General features: G+C 27.3%; 2 protein-coding genes across 4 annotated transcripts in view; both read right to left on the reverse strand.

Annotated features, from left to right (window-relative positions):
- Positions 1-20,622, reverse strand: part of LOC111622010 (quinone oxidoreductase-like protein 1) — a 45,843-nt gene extending 25,221 nt beyond the window's left edge. Inside the window, exons 1-4 of the mRNA XM_023364312.1 lie at positions 20,467-20,622; positions 8,174-8,251; positions 6,096-6,219; positions 3,541-3,619 (exon numbers count right to left, since the gene is read on the reverse strand). Coding sequence (XP_023220080.1) covers positions 3,541-3,619; positions 6,096-6,219; positions 8,174-8,251; positions 20,467-20,529 — 344 coding nt within the window. The 5' untranslated portion in view covers positions 20,530-20,622. The remainder of the gene's footprint in view (positions 1-3,540; positions 3,620-6,095; positions 6,220-8,173; positions 8,252-20,466) is intronic.
- Positions 20,623-20,717: 95 nt separating this feature from the next.
- Positions 20,718-22,601, reverse strand: LOC111621994 (BTB/POZ domain-containing protein 3-like). 3 transcript variants are annotated; one of them, XM_023364287.1, is made up of 3 exons: positions 22,552-22,601; positions 22,184-22,435; positions 20,718-21,892 (listed from the first exon to the last, which is right to left on the reverse strand). In XM_023364287.1, the coding sequence occupies exons 2-3, from the start codon at positions 22,429-22,431 to the stop codon at positions 20,770-20,772; spliced, it is 1,371 nt and encodes a 456-aa protein (XP_023220055.1). In that variant the 5' UTR covers positions 22,432-22,435; positions 22,552-22,601; the 3' UTR covers positions 20,718-20,769. The 3 variants fall into 3 exon arrangements, with proteins under 3 accessions (XP_023220055.1, XP_023220053.1, XP_023220054.1); XM_023364285.1 differs by having other exon boundaries at positions 22,525-22,581; XM_023364286.1 differs by having other exon boundaries at positions 22,510-22,563.
- Positions 22,602-22,965: the final 364 nt, after the last annotated feature.

The following is a 22,965-nucleotide window of genomic DNA, read 5'->3' on the forward strand; positions in this document are numbered from 1 at the left end:
TCGTCTATCCTCAAAGATAAAGTGCAAATAAAACTACATTTTTTTTAATCAATTATTATTCTATTATGGTTATTTATACATTTACAACTACAAAATGCATTTTTCAGTGTTTTCCTTACTATAGTTATTTTTTTAATGTACTACTTAGCTTTAATTTGAGTGTGTTTTTCATGTTGGAACGAATTATTTGATTTTACGTGTAATCATATGGGAAAAAATGATTCACCTTACAACATTTTCATGATACAATCTCAGTTTCGGAACAGATTAATTTCGTATCCTGAGGTACCACTGTATTTGAATTAAATATATTTAAAGTAAAATTTGAAAATATTTTTATAAAAAAAAATGAAGGTAACATTTAACTGTTTTAATAAACATTAAAAAAATTAAATTTATTAGTATTATTAGAATTAGCTCCATATTTTATTAATATCCATAATTAACAGTGCAATTAATTATGATATATGAAACATGGAATGTAGAAATTTATCCACATTTTCTTTTAATTGGAAATAGAAAATATGTCAGAAGTAATGCACAAGTGTTAGACAAAGCTATTCTATTATTGTTTTCTGTTCTGTTTTTGATTTTAATGGGAGGAGTGTTTATTCATCTAATATCATGATAAACATATTAGATGAATAAACACTCCTCAACTCCTCATATTAAATATTTGAATCATTTTTAGAACAAAAAATAATTCAAAATTTTTGTTTTGTTTTTTTTTGGTGTAAAAAAAGTACTGTAACCTTAAAAAAGTACAAAATAAAAATAAACAAAAATTTTGAATTATTTTTTGTTCTAAAAAAACCAAGTCTATGACACTAAAATGGCAGTTTACATTTGATAGAACATGTATCCAAGATAGTATTCAAAAGCAGACTGGAAAAAATCCTTGATTTGTGACCATGACATTGAAAAATGTGAACGAGGGAGTTCATTTTCCAAAAAAATAGAAAATGTCCAATACCTCAAAAACTATGACACTTTTACTAAACACAATGTTTAATTTTCTGAACAGTCATGATGTCCCCTATCCAAAGGTAACATATTATCCATTCTTTACGCCACACCCTGTATATTCAAAAAATAGTAATGAATTCATAAATCTGTAATCCATTTACAAATCAGAACTTATGTTGAAAAATACTATTAGTTTTTATAAATATATAAACATGTATTCTGATATTTTAAATTCTTATTTTAATTAATTTTAAAATTAACCATAATTTATATATAGAGTTCCACAAATTCAACTTAATGTGAACTGAGAAGGTGAGGAGTTATCAAAAATGACAAGTTTTATAGATAGCAATGATTCTAGTCTAAATAGAATTTTTGTAAAGGTATTACATGTGCAAATTCATATACATATTAACAACATACCAACCATGGCTATTTTTATTTTCAGTTAAATTTTAATTTAAAAGATATTGGCTATTCAGTGGCTGCTTTTGAGTCAGTGACATTTATGTTGTAGCCTTTTGCAGTAGCACTTTTGAAAAAGAGTCATATTTTTTATTAACACTTGGAATTGATGCTATTATCAACCGTTGCCAGTGAACAATGATAGCTAATTTGATCCTAGTGTTAACTTATACAAGTAAAAATTAGAGTATATGCATTTTTATCGACAACATGACAAGTTTTACAGAATATTGAGTTATCAAGAGTCATGTTTCCATGACTACTGTACTACTAAAAATGTAACAAGTGAGATTGATTGGTTGGTTGATTATAATTAAATATAGAAAAAACAGCACAAAACACCACCACATTTTTAAAATTCTATACCCCAAATGAGAACAGAAACAAACTAAAACAAGTTTTGTTAAAATCAGGACATGGATTATCAAGTTATTGCTGTGTTTTCTGCCAGTGACATCATTCTGTATGACATCACTTTTTAAAGTTGTCGATTACTGTCTTATAACTACACTTAAATCATCTGCTGGGTTAATTTCAATGCAATATTGAAATTATTTTGCATTCTCTATAACTTTTGCTTACTAGACATAGACAACCCAGTGGAGGTCACGGGTATAGTAGTACATAACTAAAAATTTAGTTATAACTTAGGTAGATAATGCAAGATAGATTATAATACTTATTATAATATTTATTATTATGAATATAAAATAAAATGACTGTTTGTCTGTCTTCTATACACTTCTAAACCCTTTGACTGATACACACCTTTATTTTATCAACCTTCCTCGGGAAAAAATACAAATTGAATGTCGGTTGATTTCAAATAGAACAAAAATTTCTAAAACATTCTAACATAAGTATTTCAAATATTAATAGCAGGTCCTTTAAAGTTATGAATAGATGAAAATATAGATATGTGTGTAAAACATATATAAAAATAATAATAAAAATATAAAAACAAATAATAATAGCTGAGTACAAGTGTTATCTCCAATGTGCATGTTATGAATTCATATAGTGCCACTTGATGTATGTTTCAAAATGGCTCACCACACCATAAGTTAAAGCATCAGATCTTACATTGTCCTATGGTAGGGGTCGGCAGTTTGTCAAGTGAGAAGAGCCAAATTGTCATGAAAACAGGATAACAAAAGTACCAGAGAGCCGCATGTTAATTTAAATGTGCAAAATACGACACACGACAGGGGCGCCTCTAGTGGCCGTTTTCGGCATAACGTTACACGGATGGATGGACACGCGTTCGATGGGTTATATATATAGATATGCTTCAAATGCTACCACTCTTATGCGACTCATATTGATCAACGCAAGTGTGGTCATGTGCGGAAGGAGAACAAGTCGAAGTTTGTTCAGCGGCTCTATCTCATAAACTCATAAGTTATAAGGCTGCGGTGAAATGAAGTGAAATGAAATTGGAGTTTATGTCCGAAGAGCCGCATGCGGCTTGCGAGCTGCTAATTCAGATTCCTGTCCTATTGGACTGAGGTTTGAGTCTGAGATGATCCAAGGTTTATTACAAGAGAAAACTTATACAGTGATACCCCGAACTTACGCGATAGGTGGGACCGAGTGATAACCGCGTAAGTCGAATTCACGTAAGTTGGGGTATAATTTCGCAATTTGTGTAAAATCCAAGTCAGATGTATGTAAGCTAATAAATGTCCTTGTTAATCTTATCTCGTCTTTTGATTCATCCACGGTTACAAGAAATCACCACATAGAGTCTCTCAAGTCTCCGTAGATATAACAAACACAGAAATAAATAACACAAAATAAATTGTAGCTACGTGTCGATTCCGCATGACACATCCGAACATGTAAGCTGAACAATAGCGTGGGGGGGGGTTAGTAATCAAGAGCTGTGTTGCGCTCAAACAAAAGACGCATCAACGAGATTTGAAAATAACTCCGGGTTCACGTAAGTCGGGGTAGCGTAAGTCGAGGTATTACTGTAAAGCAAGATATGTGAAGGCATTATACATCAATAAAGTGCTCCTATTATCCAATAAAGTGCTTCTATTCTTTATAAATTTTAAGTAGTAAGTGACCCAATGGGTCATGGATGGTCTAACATTTTATTAGCACAGATACTTACTGACATCAAATTCATGTAGCACAACATATTCAGTACATCCAGATAATCCATAATCAAGAGGAACAATTCCTAAAAAAATTTGTAATTGTAAATAAAACATAATTTCTATTATATAAATTTAAAATTTTGATGAATGAAACATTTAATCTTCAAATAAGTAAATTATTTCTAATTCTGATAACTATTCCAATAATTATGCATTATATAGCTTATATTACAATCATGAATATATTGTATGTCTGCGCAGATAAGACGACAGTTGAATCATAAAAAAGGTCCCCAAAATCAGAGTTCATTTTATAGGACAGATACAAAAAAAAAAAAATTAGATGAAAAAAACGATCAAACCATAATTATTTATTAGTAGAGAGTAGGGTATGTTCATACTAGTTGAGAGTAGGGTATGTCCACAAAATAGAATAGCACATACGATGGTTTTATGAATAGTCAAGGTCACCTGAATGCCTGAATCAGTGCAAATGTTTGCAACAATAGCAAGGTAGTGCTGCCAGATGCAAGAAANAGTTGAATCATAAAAAAGGTCCCCAAAATCAGAGTTCATTTTATAGGACAGATACAAAAAAAAAAAAATTAGATGAAATTTATATAAATTAAAACCATTATAAAAAAGTGGACAAACTGTAATTATTTACTAGTTGAGAGTAGGGTATGTCCACAAAATAGAATAGCACATACGATGGTTTTATGAATAGTCAAGGTCACTTGAATGCCTGAATCAGTGCAAATGTTTGCAACAATAGCAAGGTAGTGCTGCCAGATGCAAGAAAATAATTCTGTATACACTATACAGTGTTATTATCCAGATGACTCCAGATGATGATCGCTGATCTAAACTAAATTCATAGATCATTGATAGTTTTCGTCTTATAGGACAGGATAGGTTGTCTTATAGGACAGATATATGCTAAAATTATAAAACTTTGACAAAAATTTATACTTCATCTTATCTGTGCAGATATACAGTAATTAGATTTTATTGTTTTAATCCAATCTCACATCAAAACAGTGTCATATGGACCTTTATTGCAGAAAGGTGCCCATGCCTGAGTTAATGTGAACTTTAACTTATTTAATAATTTGAGCTGCTTTTGGTAACTTTTTATTATTTTCTTTGAAAAAAAGATGAGCAGTTTATTATATTCTTAAATAAAAGAGGAGCAAAGTTTTAAAAACAACACATTTATTTCAATTTGGAATTTATTACTTTTTGCTATTTTGCATTTTAATTTTTCCATGGATTATATGTCTTGGGAAACATTAGTTTTATAATATCAACAATAGTATTAAATAATTCTATTCAAACTATAAATCTTTCATTTTAGTTAATAATAAAATTGTATGGAAGAAGTTCATTAATTTAAAATTTGATAATCCAGCACCATCTGAAAAGAAGTCAATAATTTAAAATTGTCTGATGATAATCTGACATGCTAGTATTCTGCAAATCAGAATTTGTTTAGACACATAATGTGGTAAAGATCCAAGATTGGAAACTGAGGGCAACAAAAGTGAGGGATATAGCCTGCATGTTTTCTACATGACGGAAAGTTGACTGTGAGACAGAATGATGTAAGTGAGAAAAATTACTCATTTTGTTGCAGCTTTTGTCTTTCAGGTCAAATACTTTCACTGGTGTTTTCCTGTGCTAATATATGTTTATTTTATATCACAATCACCAAGCAAGTTGGTTCAAACATCTTTCAGGCTGGACTTAAAAGTATTACCTAATGTTCACAGGTTTCAAGAATAGTGTGATAAGTCCTTATTCCTATCTCACATTAGTAGGTTTTTAATGAATTTAAGAATTTAATCGTTATTTTGTCTACACAGCATTCATAAAAGAAGCCTCTTTGAGAAAAATGCCAATCTTACAAAAGGTATAGGAATTTCTGCAATACTCAACCAAATGATTGTTTTAATTAATTGGGTTATAAATTTGCTAATATTAATGATTAGATATTAAGTAATTTTGTACTAGAGATACATATTAGGTGCCTTCTTTTATCAAAATTAATAATTATAATTAATAAATTATTAATTTAGATAAAAGATGGCACCTAACGTCTTAAATTTAGTTTTTCAAATAATTACATTTAATAAGTAAACAGTAACTAAAATACACAAATTGCATTTATTTATATATTTTTTAAAAAAGACTGAATATATTAAATTAGATAAAATTAAATTTATAATCAGATCAACAGATTTAAAAGGTTATGCCAAAAATTTAAAAAAAAATCTATTAAATCAACATTTTTACTTTAACTAAATGTCATTCATTCACTATTTTTTTCAAGAATATAAGTCAATGTAGAAAAGAAATAAGCCAAATAAACTACAAGTTACAATGAAGCAATTAAATTACTGATTTTTAAAACAGCAATATTACTATTTTAATTCTTAAATAATTAATTACAACTTAGGAATTAGAGATTAAAATTAGAATGGATTTGCATAATTTTCACATTAAAAATTTCTATTCATTAATATTCAATTATATTTTCAGAGTTTCAGATATACAAACCTACGACTTCATCACCCGGCTTCAGTGTTGTGACTGCATTACCAACTTCACGAACAATTCCAGATATATCCTGTCCTACTGGATATTTCACTATTTTTGAATCTCTGTATAATACTTGTAAGACCTGAAAAAATTAAGTATCACAATTTGTTATAATTCTTTAAATATAAAAAAAATCTATCATCTATTTCATAGTTTTCATCAAAACTAAAACATCTACACTTATTTTTATTTAGAATCATGTAAAAGTTTCATAAAATCCACAGAATTTTACTATCCAAATATTAAATTCATATTTCTTAATAAAAAATAAAATATTTTATTATTAACATTTTTCTCAGAAAATCTTATGACACTTATTAAATAATTTGGCACCAAAGATAAATACATGCATATATCAAAAGTGTGACAAAACAAAAGAATCACAAAGTAGGGAAGAGTTTGAAAGGAGTGGCACATATATCATAATGAAGAAGTGACATATTATGAGTATTAATCTTGATTAAATATATGAAATGATAATTATGAAATATAATTAAATATTCTGAATTTTCTGATGGTTTAGCTGTTTTATATGTTGATTTAGTGAACGTCTCTTCAATCCGAAAAAATCTTTCCGGCAGACTACCTCACAGCCAATTCAGGTTATAAACTCCTTTTATTATTTTTTACAGGTGCATTTCGAGCTAGGTTAATTTACTAGCTCCTCCTCAGTGCTTAAAAGTTCCATGAGTTTCATATGATCTAATTTTCACACTTATACGGTACTTTTAGTCCCGTTTACAATATTTTTACTATCTTATAAAATTACTCAAAGGGCTTGTACCGTTGTATTGTAAAAATGGCACTGGTTGCTACTGATTTCTTTCTAATTAAATTACTTTAAGAACTTTATGATGTTCATAGTGATTATACATTGTCACGTAAAAAATTTTGTTGTATTCTTAATAGTTTTTTAAAAAAGTTGTATAATGTATACTGTCAAAATTTCTGAAAGATAATATGCTTTTAATTGGAAAGAAATCTTGTAACAAGCAGTACATTTTTATGATGTAACAAGATACAAGTTCTTAAAGTAATTTAATTAGAAAGAAATCAGTAGCAACCAGTGCCATTTTTACAATATAACAATACAAGCCCTTTGAGTAATTTTATAAGATAGTAAAAATATTGTAAACGGGACTAAAAGTACCGTATAAGTGTGAAAATTAGATCATATGAAACTCATGGAACTCTTAAGCACTGAGGAGGAGCTAGTAAATTAACCTAGCTCGAAATGCACCTGTAAAAAACAATAAAAGGAGTTTATAACCTGAATTGGCTGTGAGGTAGTCTGCCGGAAAGATTTTTTTGGATTGAAGAGACGTTCACTAAATCAATAATTAAATATATTCACTTACTCACTTGATAGCAAAATGAGTTCAATATGTTTTAAGTTTTCACGCCATACTTATACAAATTAACTATATATATAGTTGATGTTTACAGATCATAGAGTACTCTGCACATTTGCTCTGATTCATTAACTAATTCCTGCCATGCAGCCAGGTGCTGCATGGCAGGAAACACTGCTAAACAGTGCAGTGCTATCTCAAGCATTTCAGTGAATCACAAAATGCAGTGACCAAACAAATAGTAATGTTGGGTGGGAGGTATAAGAGATGGCACTAAATGTTTAACAATGCTGTCACAGGAGACAGATAACTGCCCTAATAAAATCATTTTTCTTTCTGTTACTGTTTTTATTATTGATAGTTTTAATAAAAACATTACTTTTAAGTTTGTACTTTTTATTTCATAGTAATTTATACAATTACTGATATGAAAATTGAAACATTATTTTGTGATTTTATTTTTTCCTTTGAAGTGTTGCAATTCTGCAGTGCTTATCACAAGTCACCAATGGTAAAAAATATTCTATTTTTTTGTGTTGAAGGGTTAGAGTGATCTAAATTAGGCTGAAAATGTTTATTATTTTGGTTATCTAAATTTAGCAGTTTTGTGAATTAACTAACTAAAATTTGCATACATTTAAATAAAAAATTTTTAAATTTCTATTTTATAAAATGTAAACTTACTTTGTCATCCACTTCAGATAATGCACATGCTTTCACTTGAACTAGAACTGAATATCTTGTCATTAAAGGTAATTCAGCCTAAAAATAAATATAGATAGATGTAGCATACCATCACATTAAGAAGATATATGTACTGATAATCAGTATCAGCCATTACCAATCACATTTTACTAACCAATAATTAAATAGTTAACTGAAAAACTCATCTAATTATTGTTTACAATCATTAAGTTTTGATTGACAATTAAAATTAAACACTAAGAATGTAAATATTAAACAGAAAATTGAAACTGAAATTAAAAAATTCAGTTAATTAAAAAGAAAAATGTCATTTAGTAAATAATTAAAAGAAAATTTACATATCAATAATAACTGCTACTATCAGTTTGAAAACTAAACCAATTATAAATAAATTACTATATATTGATTTTTTCATTATTGTAAGTTTATTTAATAGTTATAGGAAATAATTTTTAAAATATCTTGAGAATTAAAAACACATTTTACTTCTCATGTCTGATCATGGATCATAAATAAATTTACAAGTTCTAAAGATAAAACACACTTCTGTGGAAAAAAAATCAGCTTATTATTATTCCTTTAAGGAAAACAATTTTTTGATTTTGAAATATCAAACAGAATTTTTTTTAACTTTTCTAAAATATACATTTACACAAAATTATGAATAAACTTAAGAAATAAAACAGTATTAAAATTATAATTCTTTTGAAATATACATATAATACTTGATTAATTACAATTAAAAAAAAAGAAAAAACTGCTTTAGTGGCTTTACTGAACACTGTTTTATTGCTTCGTATTTCAAAAAACTAACACTTGGATTTAATGCAATCTAACTTCAAAGCAAGTGTGACAGATGATAGATGCATTAAACGTATATTTGGATCAATTAATCGACTTTTATGTATAATCCGTATCTATTTTTGTAATTCAGCTTTTAATCAATGTTTATTATAAGCATATAATCTACAGATCACATAGTTACAAATATCAATAAACTTTCCCATTATTAACTTTAATTTTCCCTATTATTATTATTTTATTTTTTTTTTGTTTTGGATCTATCAAAATGAAATGATTGAAAACCATACGATATAAATGAAACAGAATTACTTTCAAATCAAGTGACCTTTAGTAATGGTTATAAAAGTTTATAGTTAAGCTTCCAATTCATTTTGTAATATTTTTGATATTCGATTATACATTCTCCCTTATCCAAAAAAACACTGGCATTTTAGTTTTGCAATTTTCGTCACTATTAGATAGATAATTAGCATTTAACATCTTTTTGAACTTTACAAATAATTTTATAAGCTCAAAAGTACTAGTAAAATTATTTCTTACTTATTAATATTCTGAATGAAATAATAATAGTTTTTAATTATTAGATTAAACAAATTATTAACATGGTTCTGCCTGAAGATGACATTTATAAATTTGTCGAAAGCACTCACAAAATATTAAAACGTTTTTAAAAATGTTCTTTAATGCCTTTTTATGTGAATTTTTCTCTTAAATCAGTAAAATTGTTGGCGTGACATCCACTCTACATTTTTAAGGTATTGATAGTAAAGAATGTTTGAGAATTTTCACACAAACAAAAACTGGCAAAATACGTTAAGCAGCATTTTTAAGAATATATTAGTAAACAATAATGGTATAATGATTTTAAATTGCAGAAAGCCAATATCTACAAAGTATTTCTGCAATGAATTCAAAATTCAGTACAGAAATAAATTGAATAAAATTAAACATTAAATATTTACAAATGCACAATCAAATCTTGAAGATTCTAAATGTGATGATTTTATCTAAATCAAAAAATTACTAAGTGAAGATTCCTAGTCTCTGTCCTCGGTCTCCTCAAGCAGCTTTCCTGAGTAGCATGGCCCAAGATATTCCAGATGTACAATAGGTTCATAGAAAATACAACTCTACATTCAACTTGTTCAATATATATAGTTTATTTACAAAAGAATACAGTTTATCAAGGTACCTCACCATAAAGATTGACACAACAACAACCAAGGACAAGTTGGAATAATCAGGGATGTCCATTCAATAATTTCTGTATTGTTTAAGGTTTTATCTGCACTTTTGTCTGATCACAGACCTCGCCATCCTAAACATCCCTTCCAAAGGAGTGTAGCCTCTCTCCGTATCATCAGCAGGCTTGCCAAGTATCTGAGATCTAAGTGTTATCAGTAGTGAGCCTTACCCTCCACCCATTTTCCCCAGTCTTCTCTCCCTATTTAAAGGTTTATTGGGAGCCAACTTCCAACCAATCAGAAGGATGGTTGCACATGGAACTTTCCTTTACATTCATGCTGACCCAAATGTGGGTGGTCATTCTCTCCTTTGTTTACTCGCTGTTGTTCACATACCATGGCAAATGATTTTATGACTTGACTGCACCTGGCTCCAATTTAACTAATCATAGATTGCTTTGTTTTTCTCCTAAACTAATACATTAATACTACTACACAAACTTTACTTCATTTTAATTATTTTATTACTTAAAATTGGATCTAAGAACATCTCAAAGCCTGATGTTCCTTAAAAAGAAGCCAATTGATCACCATATTGAATTGGGCTCTTTTACCGCTGCTATTAATAATTAATTTCTAATTATTTATTTATAATAGTGATCTAAACATATTAATAATTAATTAAGAAATAAATTATTAATAGTAGTAGTGTGTGTAGCCAATAAATATGATATTTATATCAACATCCTGAAGACCAATATATTTATACTAATCCAAATTCTTGCTGTAATTAATTGAGCTATTATTATGCTATAATTAATAATTAGAAATTATTCATTTCTAATTATTAATTATAGCATAATAATAGCTCAATAATAAATTATTTTTTAGCAAAATCTCATAACAGATGGTACCACAGACAATTTTAATTTTGTGCTAATATGTCAATGTTTTTACCAGGAACTCAACTCATTGCTGCATTTTTTAAAGGATCTTGAAAGTATAACAATAAATTAAATTCATATTTGCAATGTTTATTATATATCCATATTGATATTATATATTATATCAATATATTCCAGATATACTGTCTCAAATAACTAGAAAATAATGATAAACATACAACAAAAAACTGAAAATTCAGCACAAAATCTTTAGTTTTGTGTTGAATTTTCAGCTTTTGGGCTGCAATTTGAAAAAATTGTAGACCTATAAATTCCCACTGTCATCTATCCATCCATCTTTCCTTAATTAAACTTGAGAATGGAGCTAGATAGATGAAAGATGAGACCAGATATGGAAAGCTTACAGACAGGAGGTCATGATTAACTATATACAAATTTACAATGCAAACCAGAAGTCACGTTATTTCAATTCAAAACTTTTCCCCTGAAAGGAGTTAATAGATAACTGGCATGACTATTGCTAACAGGAAAAGTATGATGTACAGGGGAAAACACCACTAATTTAAAGTGGAAAGCACATATTTTAAATTAAATAAAAAAAATATGATCAAAAATTGCAGCTCTGCATTATGACAATGTAACAATAAATAATTGCTCATTTGTTGTATGTTTATTCCAAATATTTTTAAAAGAATGATTTCAGTGTACAGATTATAAATAAGAATTATATACAGTATATCTAGATTAGTAGTTTTCAAACGTTTTCAGTCCATTTAGCTTTTCATAAAAATAGAAAATTCATATATACCTAAACATCCAGAAATTAAAACTAATTCAAGAATGTCAAATATTTTCAATGGTTGTCTCATAATCACTAACTTATAATTGTTAAATTTGCAATTTAAAGTACTACATCACTTAATTTAGTAATACAGACATGAGGTTGACTGATAGAAAAATAAAAAATGAAAAAATTGAACTCAGACCTTCAGAAAAACAAAAAAATAGTCTATAAAAAATTACAGTTAGCAGCTTTTATGGACTTAATTCTAGAAAATTTTGAATTGCCCAGGTATAAGTGTCTATCAAATTAAAAAATATTGCTGATTTAAATTACATTTGGCAGTCTTTACACTTTATGTGTACCTTTTGGAAGTAGTTCACATATTATCCAGGTTGGAAAATGTTGATCTACAGTAATCAGAGCTTTTAAAGCAGGGGGCTAAGGGATGGCCATGGGAACCAGAAACAAAAGCAACATTTTCGTTACATAAAATTGCTTTAGGTGCAATATGATGATAATATATAATATGAAAAAATTAAAAACAAAAAATGATTATGTGGTAGAAATAAATAATGCATAGAAGAAAATTCAATGGAACAGGAGTCGGATGTCACAGGGTATACTGTACACAGTAGAGTGCAAATTATCAGTTGTTCTTAGGAGGCTACAGCTAGAGAAAAGTTTAAGAGCCACTGATAAAAGTAACTATTATTTCTGTTGAATAGAAAGACTTGAAACTAAGAAAAGGATAAACTAGCCACCATAGTTAATCTCAGGACTGTGGAATATTTTTAGGACCAAAAAATTTTCCCAAAAAGTATTCCAAATTAGCACACAAAATAAAACATTTTATGAACAAATTAATAATTATTACTATGTAGTTTTGAAATTTCAGATTAAATCATATAAATAACTAAACTGTCCTATCTATAACTTTCCATGCAATACTAAAGTGATAAATTAACTTAAAGATTTTTTTAAATTAAAATGCTTTAATTTAAGCATATATTATAATAATAGGATAGCATATACAATTCATAAAACTTAAAGTAATACATTAATTAATGGAAATAAAATTGAGGTCAATTAGTGACCTAATTTTATTGCAAGGAGCTAAATAACAGACATTTTAGTCCATTGCAAATTTCTTTTACAATGGCAATGGTCAAGCAATTTTTTTCTTTTCAAAAATTATTTAAGACACACAAAAAGATAACTTTTTAGAATTTTTGACTGGCTTTATCATTATTGTATTTTTTGAAAATGCAATAATTTTTTATGTGCATTAACATAAAAATTGATACATTCAATAGTTAAGATACTAAACAAGGATTTATTGTTTTAAAAGTACATTATATTGATATTTTATTTTGATTTTCATCATAATTTTAATTTAAATAATTACAGAGGTCATCATTTTAAGGGAACAGAAGTCGGAATGTCTGTTCCTGATAGTATATGTACAGCTAAAGCAGTAGGAGTTAGTCAAGTAAGTTATTAAACTGTGTTTTAATGCACTTGGATAATTATAATTAAAACACTTTAATTACTTTATTATATATGTTAATATATAAAAAAAATGTTGCAAAATATATATTTAAAAGATAACTTCATTTGCAAATATTCAGAAATTATCTGAAAAAAATTGGATATAAAAAGTGGTTAAATGAACATTTTCCAAGAAATAATTAAATATTTAAAAAATTTTTGCTTAAAACACAGTTTTAGTAGTATTAGAGATAATTACAAAAAATAAAATATTTTGCTTTATTAGATTGAAAAATATTTGTCACTATATTATTTAGTTTGAACCTGTTTCTCATGTTCAGGATACAAGCATTCATGAACCACATCTTGNCTATTAATTTGGAAATTTCTGTGTGGGTAAATGAGTAAACATTTCATTTTAATTCAAGTTGACAAACAATTTCACCAATTAAATAGTGTTGAAAAGTTTCAGAATAAAAATGGATTTGCTTTTCTTTGGGTACTTTCTTTTAAGCTCTGTTTTGTTCTCAGTTTTTCATGAAAATTGAAACCATAGTCCTGTAACCAAGACCAACTTCTCCATACTGCAAGTGCATAACTAAACAGATATATTACAAGTTACTGAATTGACCAGAAACAAAACAAACAATGTTCCAATATCTTATTTTTAAAACACAAGATCCCTGCATTTTGGCAAATATCTCCAATTAATGTCTATAGTATTAGTCAAGACATTTCCTTTTTACCACTTCTGTTGCTATTGCCTTATTATTTTACTACTGTAAATTTCCCAAGAACAGCTTTAATTTCCTTCAAACCTTGTTTGTGCAATTAGACATATTATGCACTCCTAAATAATCTCCTGAATTAATTAATGCAATGTTTACAAATGATTGAGTGAAGTTGAAGGAAGATGATAGATGAATGATGAATCTTTCATCTTTCCACACCTAAAGATGGACTGTTAACTAGGTCAAAGCATTGGTATTCCTGCAACTTCATCCACTATTAAAGGTAAATTGATTAATTTAGCACTAAGAAAATAATATATTATTATATACATTAAATATAAAAATATATTTCCAAACTCATCACTAATATATGTTTTTTCAACTTTATCAGATCTTGTTGAATTATATTTATAAAAAAGAGTTCAATCACAATTGTCAGTACAATGGTACTCGTTATATTGCATATGTTAGGAAAAACCAAACGAGTGATTTATCAATGGATTTATTAAACGGCTACATTTAATAATTAGATACACAGTAATTTTTCTTAGAGATAGGCAAGTAAGTTACCATCTCATAATAAATCTAATTATAAAAAATTTATATTTAATATTTAATTTAGAAAGTTCTGGAAGAAAAGAATTGGCCCTGAGCAGGACTCAAATCTGCAACTCCTGCTTATATTGCGGACATGTTGCCAGTTACACTACCAGTCAGTCAGTCTGATCTTCACCTTAAGAGCTATTAACAATTTAGAAATAACCATACTGGTTACTTTTGAATATAGCCAATTCTTTTCTTCCAGAACTTTCTAAATTAAATATTAAATTACAGTATTTATCATTATTAAATTATTTGATAGCAACTTAATCATCTACCACTACAAAAAATTACTCTATCTAATTATTAAATGTAGCCATAATATAGCCTGATACAATCAAGCAAGATCATTTGGTATTAATCAAGAATCAGTGTTATGTGATGTTTATATTTATAAAATATTTAAAAACTATCTTTCCTTCTTTTTTTAACCCATTATTAAAATCAACATATTAACAAATTTAAAAATTATCATATCATATTAGTAATAATTAATTGTTAAAACTAAATATCATATATGTCTTACTATATTATGTAATATTCCATCTTTAAAAAAAGGACATATAAAAACAATTGATTTTTATAGGTAGACCAATCCATTAGTTTATTATATAACCTTCATTAACATTTTTGATACTAATTTCTGCATAATACATGAAAGATATATTTCATCTCAAACAGATAGGGTGTGGTTGTTATTGTGAAATCACAAGAGATTTATATTTATTATAGGTTAATATGAAAGACAACATAAGTTTTTGATTAAAAGTTTATAATGTTAAGCATATTTCTATTTAATTAAAGCTTTTCTATAACGATAATGAACACTATTACATCAATTAAATGGAAATTAACAACTTTCAAAAGATATCTCCTTATTGCTGATCATTACATTATTTATCATGTTTATAAATTATAAAAGTTAAAGTTTTAATAGCACTAGTTTCTTTTTTTTAAATACATAAAATAAAACTGAACTTATTATCACTATCAATCTTAATTTTTCATTATTACATAATTTATATTTGTAATATTCTAATTTCATAATAAACTCAATTGTAGAAAATATTAAAGTTAGAGAATTAAATTTTACATAAAAGTGCAGTATAAGTATAAAAAGTACAGTCGACCCCCGTATAAGATCATTGATTATTCCGTTTTATATGAATTCCATGTTGTACGAGTCACTTAGATTTTACAAATACCTGTGCCGGGCTGTGAACGGCTCACGTATTTGTAAAATTTAAGTGACTTGTACAACATGGAATTCATATAAAACAGAATTATCAATGATCTTATACAGGGGTCGACTGTACTGCATTTTAAAAAGTGTTACTTTATCTAATTTTAGTTATAAATTTTTATTTGAGATTAAAATTACTATTTTTAAACTTTAAAAATGATAAACATTTTTTATAGTTTATTTTTTTTGTATCATACTATCAAATCAATACACTAAAAGTTTTTATGTAATGATAAAGAAATATATTATAATGAAAAAGATATAAATTAATATGGAAAAAGTTTTTTGAAACAAATAAGAAAAAATATATCATCTTAATGAAAATAAAATTTTTACACTCAGTTTTATGTTTAAAATTTAGAAATTTTCCTGAATATATTAATTATTAAAGAACAGTAACAGCAAAATGCAGAAATAATCGAATGTATTCTTAAATTTTTCTTTATGTCTAAAGTCATAACTTAAAAAATTATTTAAATTTTTATTGGGCTGCTATTTGAAAAAATTGTAGACATATAAATTCCCATTGTTGTCCATCTGTTGTCTTTCCTTAATCTCAAGAATGGAATTAGATAGATGTAATTCAAGAACAGATATGGAAACATTAAGGGCAGAAGGTCCCAATTAACTATATATAAACTTCTGATGCAAACAGGAAGTCGTATTATTTCAATTTAAAACTTTTCTCTGAAAGCAGTTAATAGATGACCTGCACGACTCTATTGTTAAAGAAAAGTATTATGTATAGGGGCAGCCACTACTAATTTGAGATGGAAAGAATATATTTTAAATGAAATATATTAAAAATTGCAGCTTGGCATTGTGACAATGTCACAATAAATAACTGTTCATAGAGGTATAAAAAAGACACCTTTCAAAAATTACTTCTTGTTTAATAATGTAAATATATAGTTATTGCTAAATAAAAATAAATTGTTAAATAATCTGAAAGGTTAAAGCAATAATAGTAAATATTACTATATTTGTAAAGTACTTTATTGATTTTTAATAAAATAAACTCATATCCTCTTATTTACAATAAAAATAAATAAATTAGCTTGCTAATCAATAATGAAAATACATTTATTAATTTTATTGATTTCATTATAATATTAAAATACAGTATTTTTATGCATATTGTATAGTGTCAGGGCTGTCAAGAACTTGTATGGAGTCTGTGGATAAAATGGGCCCTTTTGGCCTTTTATTTTTGAACAAATTAAATATGCAGAATGTTTCTTTATTAATAAAAAGCAGTCTTAAAAATTTTATTTTCTGTTAATAAAAGTAACATTAATTTTATAGGGATAGGAATCCTTACAGGTCCTTAAGCTTCTCCAGACCAAGGGAAAATTCTCTAGCTCCCTTTTTTTTAATGGCTCTGAATAAAGTATATTATTTTAATAATTTTTAAATAACTTAAAAAGTAAATGATCCTTAAAAATAAAATTCACATAACTTCCATTAATATTTTCTACTTCAAATTATTCATTTAACTGATAATCAGATGAATAATGACTCCTGACATCAATTTACTTTTAAAATTCAATCATTAACTACAGCTACATGACACTGTTTTCTATTGTTTTCTGATTAAAGCATTTATCAAATCTAAAATCAATATTTAAATATATTCGAATATCGATTATTATATTTATAAAAAATTTAACTATATATTTAAAAAATAAAAAATATATTAATGGAAAATTGATATGCCATTACTGAATCAATAACTTTATCATTGCAACAAAAATAAAATAATCTCTTAATATCTTTCAGCATATCTTAAAGCAAGATGGATTAAGTTTGAAACATAATTCATTTTTCTACTTAACTGCTTCATTTTGCTACAAGAACAATGTTTAATCCCATATAACTAATAGGTTTTTCATGTTAACCATTAAAACATGTTTTACATTATTATTGAAAAAATAAAATTATAAACAGTTGTTTCATTTTGCTATAAGAAACAATATTTATTAATGTATAGCTAAAAAGCTTTTGCATGTTAATCATTAAAATATCTAAGTTAACTAATGTAGAAAAATTTAAATCATGATTAGATATAATATTTGTACGTGAAAATGATTTAAAAACAAAAATTTAAAAGTTTCTTTTATGTTAAGACATTTTTCTTTAAAGGATCTATTTAAAGACAATTTTTTTATTAAAAAAGTTTTTTATGACTACATTTACTATTTTATAATACAAAAATTAAATATTTATAATTACTAAGAATGTAAAAATCTAAATTATTGAAACATTTTTGAAAATTTTAGTTATTTTAAATGACTTTAAAATATTCAGTTACAGTTTTATCAAATGTCATTCAATTTAAATGCTTTACAAAGAAATTTATAAACTTCTGCATTTAAAATTTTTATTTATCAATATCCTGTTTATTTTAATTAACCTAAATATAATCATTGATTTTTTTGTTTTTTTAATATTTATATATTAGAGAGAGAATGATAATTNCAAAATGCTTTTATATTAGTAAATAAAATTTGAACCAGAATAGTTTTTTGGCAATTTTCCTCTTTAAAAGAAAAAAATAAGTGGATTATCTTTTAAAAATCCATAAAACTGTAATTTTTTTATGGCAGAGAACAATTTAAAAGGTCACTCCAAAAACTTAAATTGTACTTAACCAATATAGTTTGTTTAGTACATGTACAAAAAGTACACACTGAAACTGAGCAAGTTAATACAATTTCCTTAGTTTCATTCATGTTCTTAAATAAATAAACAGTAAGCAAAGCTTTCCCAAAATACATTAGTCAACTTGGAAGTAGTTCCTTTTTTATATTAGAAATTATATAAATTGCACTTATAAAATATTAAATAAATGATCAAAAACATCCCAGAACTTCCTAACTTTGATCATTTAGTTTGAAACTTTTAAAAGCAAAACTTGGTATTTCTAAAATTAATAACTATAATCTTAAAAAATAATAAAACTTACTATTATCAAAAAAATGTTTTAATTTTCTTTGTAGCATTACGGTAATTCAGAAAAAAAAAACTAAGAGCTGGATTTTAAAAAATTAATCCTTTTAAATCTTTACAAATTAAAGTTAAATTAAATTTTACAATTAATAAGTTTATTAAATACTAATTCTTAAAAGTTTTAATCAAATGTTAATTTTTAACTGTTTAAATTTTCTATTTGGTGCTTTTTAAGATTTATCTTATTCAGATAACATTCGTATATAGACCAGTGGTTCTCAAACATGCACCAAGGCATACTAGTACATTGCAAGAAAGCTAAATGTGTCACAAATATTATGAAAGTATATTTTAAAAGTGAAAAGAAATTTGTACCAAGAATTATTACATTCATGATCAACTAATAGCTATGCTAGACCTATAGGGTAACAGTTATGATACACAGCTATATCCATATATTTTGTATCAACTGGATATATAGATTACAACAAAAAAAAACACACCTTTAAAAATCCAGCAATGAAATTTTATCTTAACTGAAGATGATCAGTTAAACTGATCGAAAATGTTATTATTTAGTAAATTTCATTGCTGGATTTTTAAAAGTGTTTTTTTTTGCTGTAATGCACAGCTGTACATAATTTAAACCAGTGTTTTTCAACACCAGTCCAAAAAAAAAATCTCACCAGTTCATGGAAAAATATTTGACCATAACAAAGCTGGAAGAGTCGATTACAAGTGACATTTAAATGGTAAATCTACAGTTATTGTACATACTTTGTTATGAACAGTAACTCTACTAGAAAAGCATATATAAGCTTAATAAATAAACATAATTCATAGTCTAAATACTAAATAATTGTTCCAGCTTTAGAATTAACAAGTATAATTCATAGTCACACATAATTACTCAGTCCATACCCGTCCGTGACAAAGAAAAGATCGAAAAACACCAATTTAAAGAATTGTTCATACACGACAAGCACCAGAGAAATTTTACCCATTTTGCATAGTGCGACACAAACTAAAAAAGCTCGAAAACTGCCGATACAGTCAACAAAAGTGGAATAGATATCACTTTACTCAATATAACAAACCACTTAACGATAAGATACAAGAGGAAATCTAATAACAGGAGTTACATTATAAACACATACATTCATAGCAGATGAGATGTTTTTTTTTTCATTACTTTCTCCACAATTTGTTAAGCTTTCACTGTATTACAACTCTAAAAAGTGAATAAAAAGTGGAATTTTATAAATACATAATTTCAATTTTGAAATTTTCAACTTTAAATAATTGACAGGAATCTTTTAAACATGACAAATGATCATCGTAGGCAAAGTAATCGACAATCGTTTTATATTTCTATACATATCAATCAATCAATCTAATCCTATAGCTTAAAAACTGTTTGTAAATAAATGCTCGCCCACTTTACAAGTCAAACGGTAATCTTCGTACATAAATATAGGATATTTATGTAAATACCGGTATAGATCGTCTATAAAATCTATTTTATGGGGAATAGGATCACGCCTTTCAAAACATTACTGCAAAATTAACGTTTTCGTCACTTACATTATCTTCCACTAGATATCTTTTCGTGTAAGTATCGCAAACTTCTTTAAATATGGACTTCATGTTTGTCTTTGCTGTTCGATCGCTACATGCAGAAATCGAAGTGTGACGCAACGACCGGTAAATACAATTGTACAAGAGGCGCGAGCGCAGATGGGAAGTAAGCGATAGGGGCGACACACCACAATTTAGTAACAGATATTATAAAAAAATTTTTGAAATTAAATTTTTAAAAATTATTTTATGTCGTGAAATTTATATACAGAACGATAAATTTTTTTTCGTGTAAAGAATTGAATGAAATCATTTGTAATATACTTGATGAAAATGACTATCGTTTTTGATGTTGATGTATCTTATGTTGAATGTTACGTCGGGGGTGTTAACTGTATTTATGACCGGAACAGAACGGATGCATATGTCCACTGGATCTTCTGTGCAAACTTTTGCGTAATACCATTCGTTCCGTTTCATTTTTATCGGATCGGCAATAACCATTCTGTGATTATAAATTTGTTTGGTTGAATTGAAGCTCTCGTTGACGTTTCCCAAACATTTTATAGGGCGGCAAACATCCTTTCCTTGTGCCATGTATAATTCTGCATTGCAAACGCTGTTGTATCTAACGCAGAAACTAAAACCGAATAAGATCGCATCGGCATCGAACGATATCATGCACTCGATACTAAATATTTCATTGATATCCAGAGAGCTAATTCTGTCGCTATCACCCAAGCAATTATGATGCAACTCTATAATATTGTAAGACGAAATGGGTGAAGACATATCATCTGCTCTAATAATTTTCTTAATTGCCTCTGGCGTTGTTACTGAGAGACGTTTTCTGGGGTTCTTTTCGTGGTTGCACCAAGTAGGTAATGATACAGCTTCGGATCCAGAAATAGTCATTCCGATTTTCATAATTTCTTCACTATTCAATACACCACTCGTCGCGGGACTTTTAAAAATGTCTTCGTGCTTCATACTAAGAAATCTAATGCATGGAAGTAAAGGATTCATTAAAGTTCTCATAGTTTCGGGAGATGAATTGTTTTGACTTCTAATTATGTTTGTCTTCGCCCATTTCAAACCAACTTCGAACAAATAAAGTTCGTTGGGTATATTCAATGCAGTTTGCATCATGATACTTTTGACCACATCTATCGGAGATGATAAGAAAGTTTCAGATTCAAACACTTCTTGGCTGTACTTAGAAATTATATCTTCACAAATCTGCACGAAATCCTTATCGTTAAGAGCAATAGCTAAGTCTAAAGCCAAGCACACGTTGTTCTGGCAAAGTTGTTTTTCTATATTGGTCTTGCATAATGTCACTAATTGGACAACGTTATACTTAGCAGCTAAACGACAAGTTTGAATAGCTTCGTCGAAGGTGTTCACTACTAGTTTCTCGGTGTAAATATATCTAAAACAGTCAAGGCAAAAGTGTTAGATGTCATATACATGAAAACAATTCAAGTTATTATAGTTTGTCAATGGAAAGAATCAAGAAATAGCGAACTTCCCTGTATTCCAATACCAGAACGTGAAGATTCCAAAATACTGTTTATAATGGCGGTAAGATATTTAACAAATGAGGAAGAAACCGGAAGTCACTTGCCACAACTAAGCGATCAATGGCTGATTCTCATTGGTTAATATCCAAGTTGATTCTTTCCATAGACAGACTATAACATTATTAAAATAAAAAGCTAACTTGAGCATTATTTCGAAAATATCCGGTTTAATGTCAGGCAATGGGATTTCTGTTGCAGGGCAAGAAGATTCATAAAACATTTTCTCAAAAACGTCGCTTCTGCTTGCAATTAAGAACTTATGAGCAGTGATTATCTTCTGATTCGGCTCTTGGCCTACTCTGAAAGTAACATCGGCCAACTTCTTAGTCTGCATTACGTGTTGCATTAAATCCGAGATATTATGTATTTGCGATTGCCAAGAAGACATTTTTCTAAATTAAACAATACACATTTATTACATTTGAAAGTAATTATTTATTATAAAGTAATAAAAAAATTGATATATAGTAAAAACAATTACCCAATTTTTTGTAAAAATTTCACTTATATTAATAAAAACTTATTGAAATATTAATTGTTAATAATGCATTATTAATCATAAAAATGTTTTAAAATTATTATTTAATAATTAAACATAACACAACTACTAAACTTGATTTTCAAAATGCGTTGCTAGTTACGTTCAAAATGTTTACCTATGTATTATAAATGGATTAATAAATAAGTTAATTCATTGTTTGCAAATCCCATTTAAACATACAGTATATAAAATAAAATATTTTAAAATTACATTGCCAAATTATATCATCATCCCATAATTGTGAAAGAGCCGGGCTTAAATCCGGTTAGATAGATGAAAGTTAAGACCAGATATGGAAAGCTTAGGGATAGAAGGCCCCGATTAACTGTATACGAATTTCAGGTCTAGGAAGTCATATGATCTTAATTCAAAACTTTTTCC

Source organism: Centruroides sculpturatus, unplaced genomic scaffold (assembly GCF_000671375.1).
Source record: "Centruroides sculpturatus isolate CEXI.00-Female unplaced genomic scaffold, Cexi_2.0 scaffold268, whole genome shotgun sequence".
Classification (NCBI taxonomy): domain Eukaryota; kingdom Metazoa; phylum Arthropoda; class Arachnida; order Scorpiones; family Buthidae; genus Centruroides; species Centruroides sculpturatus.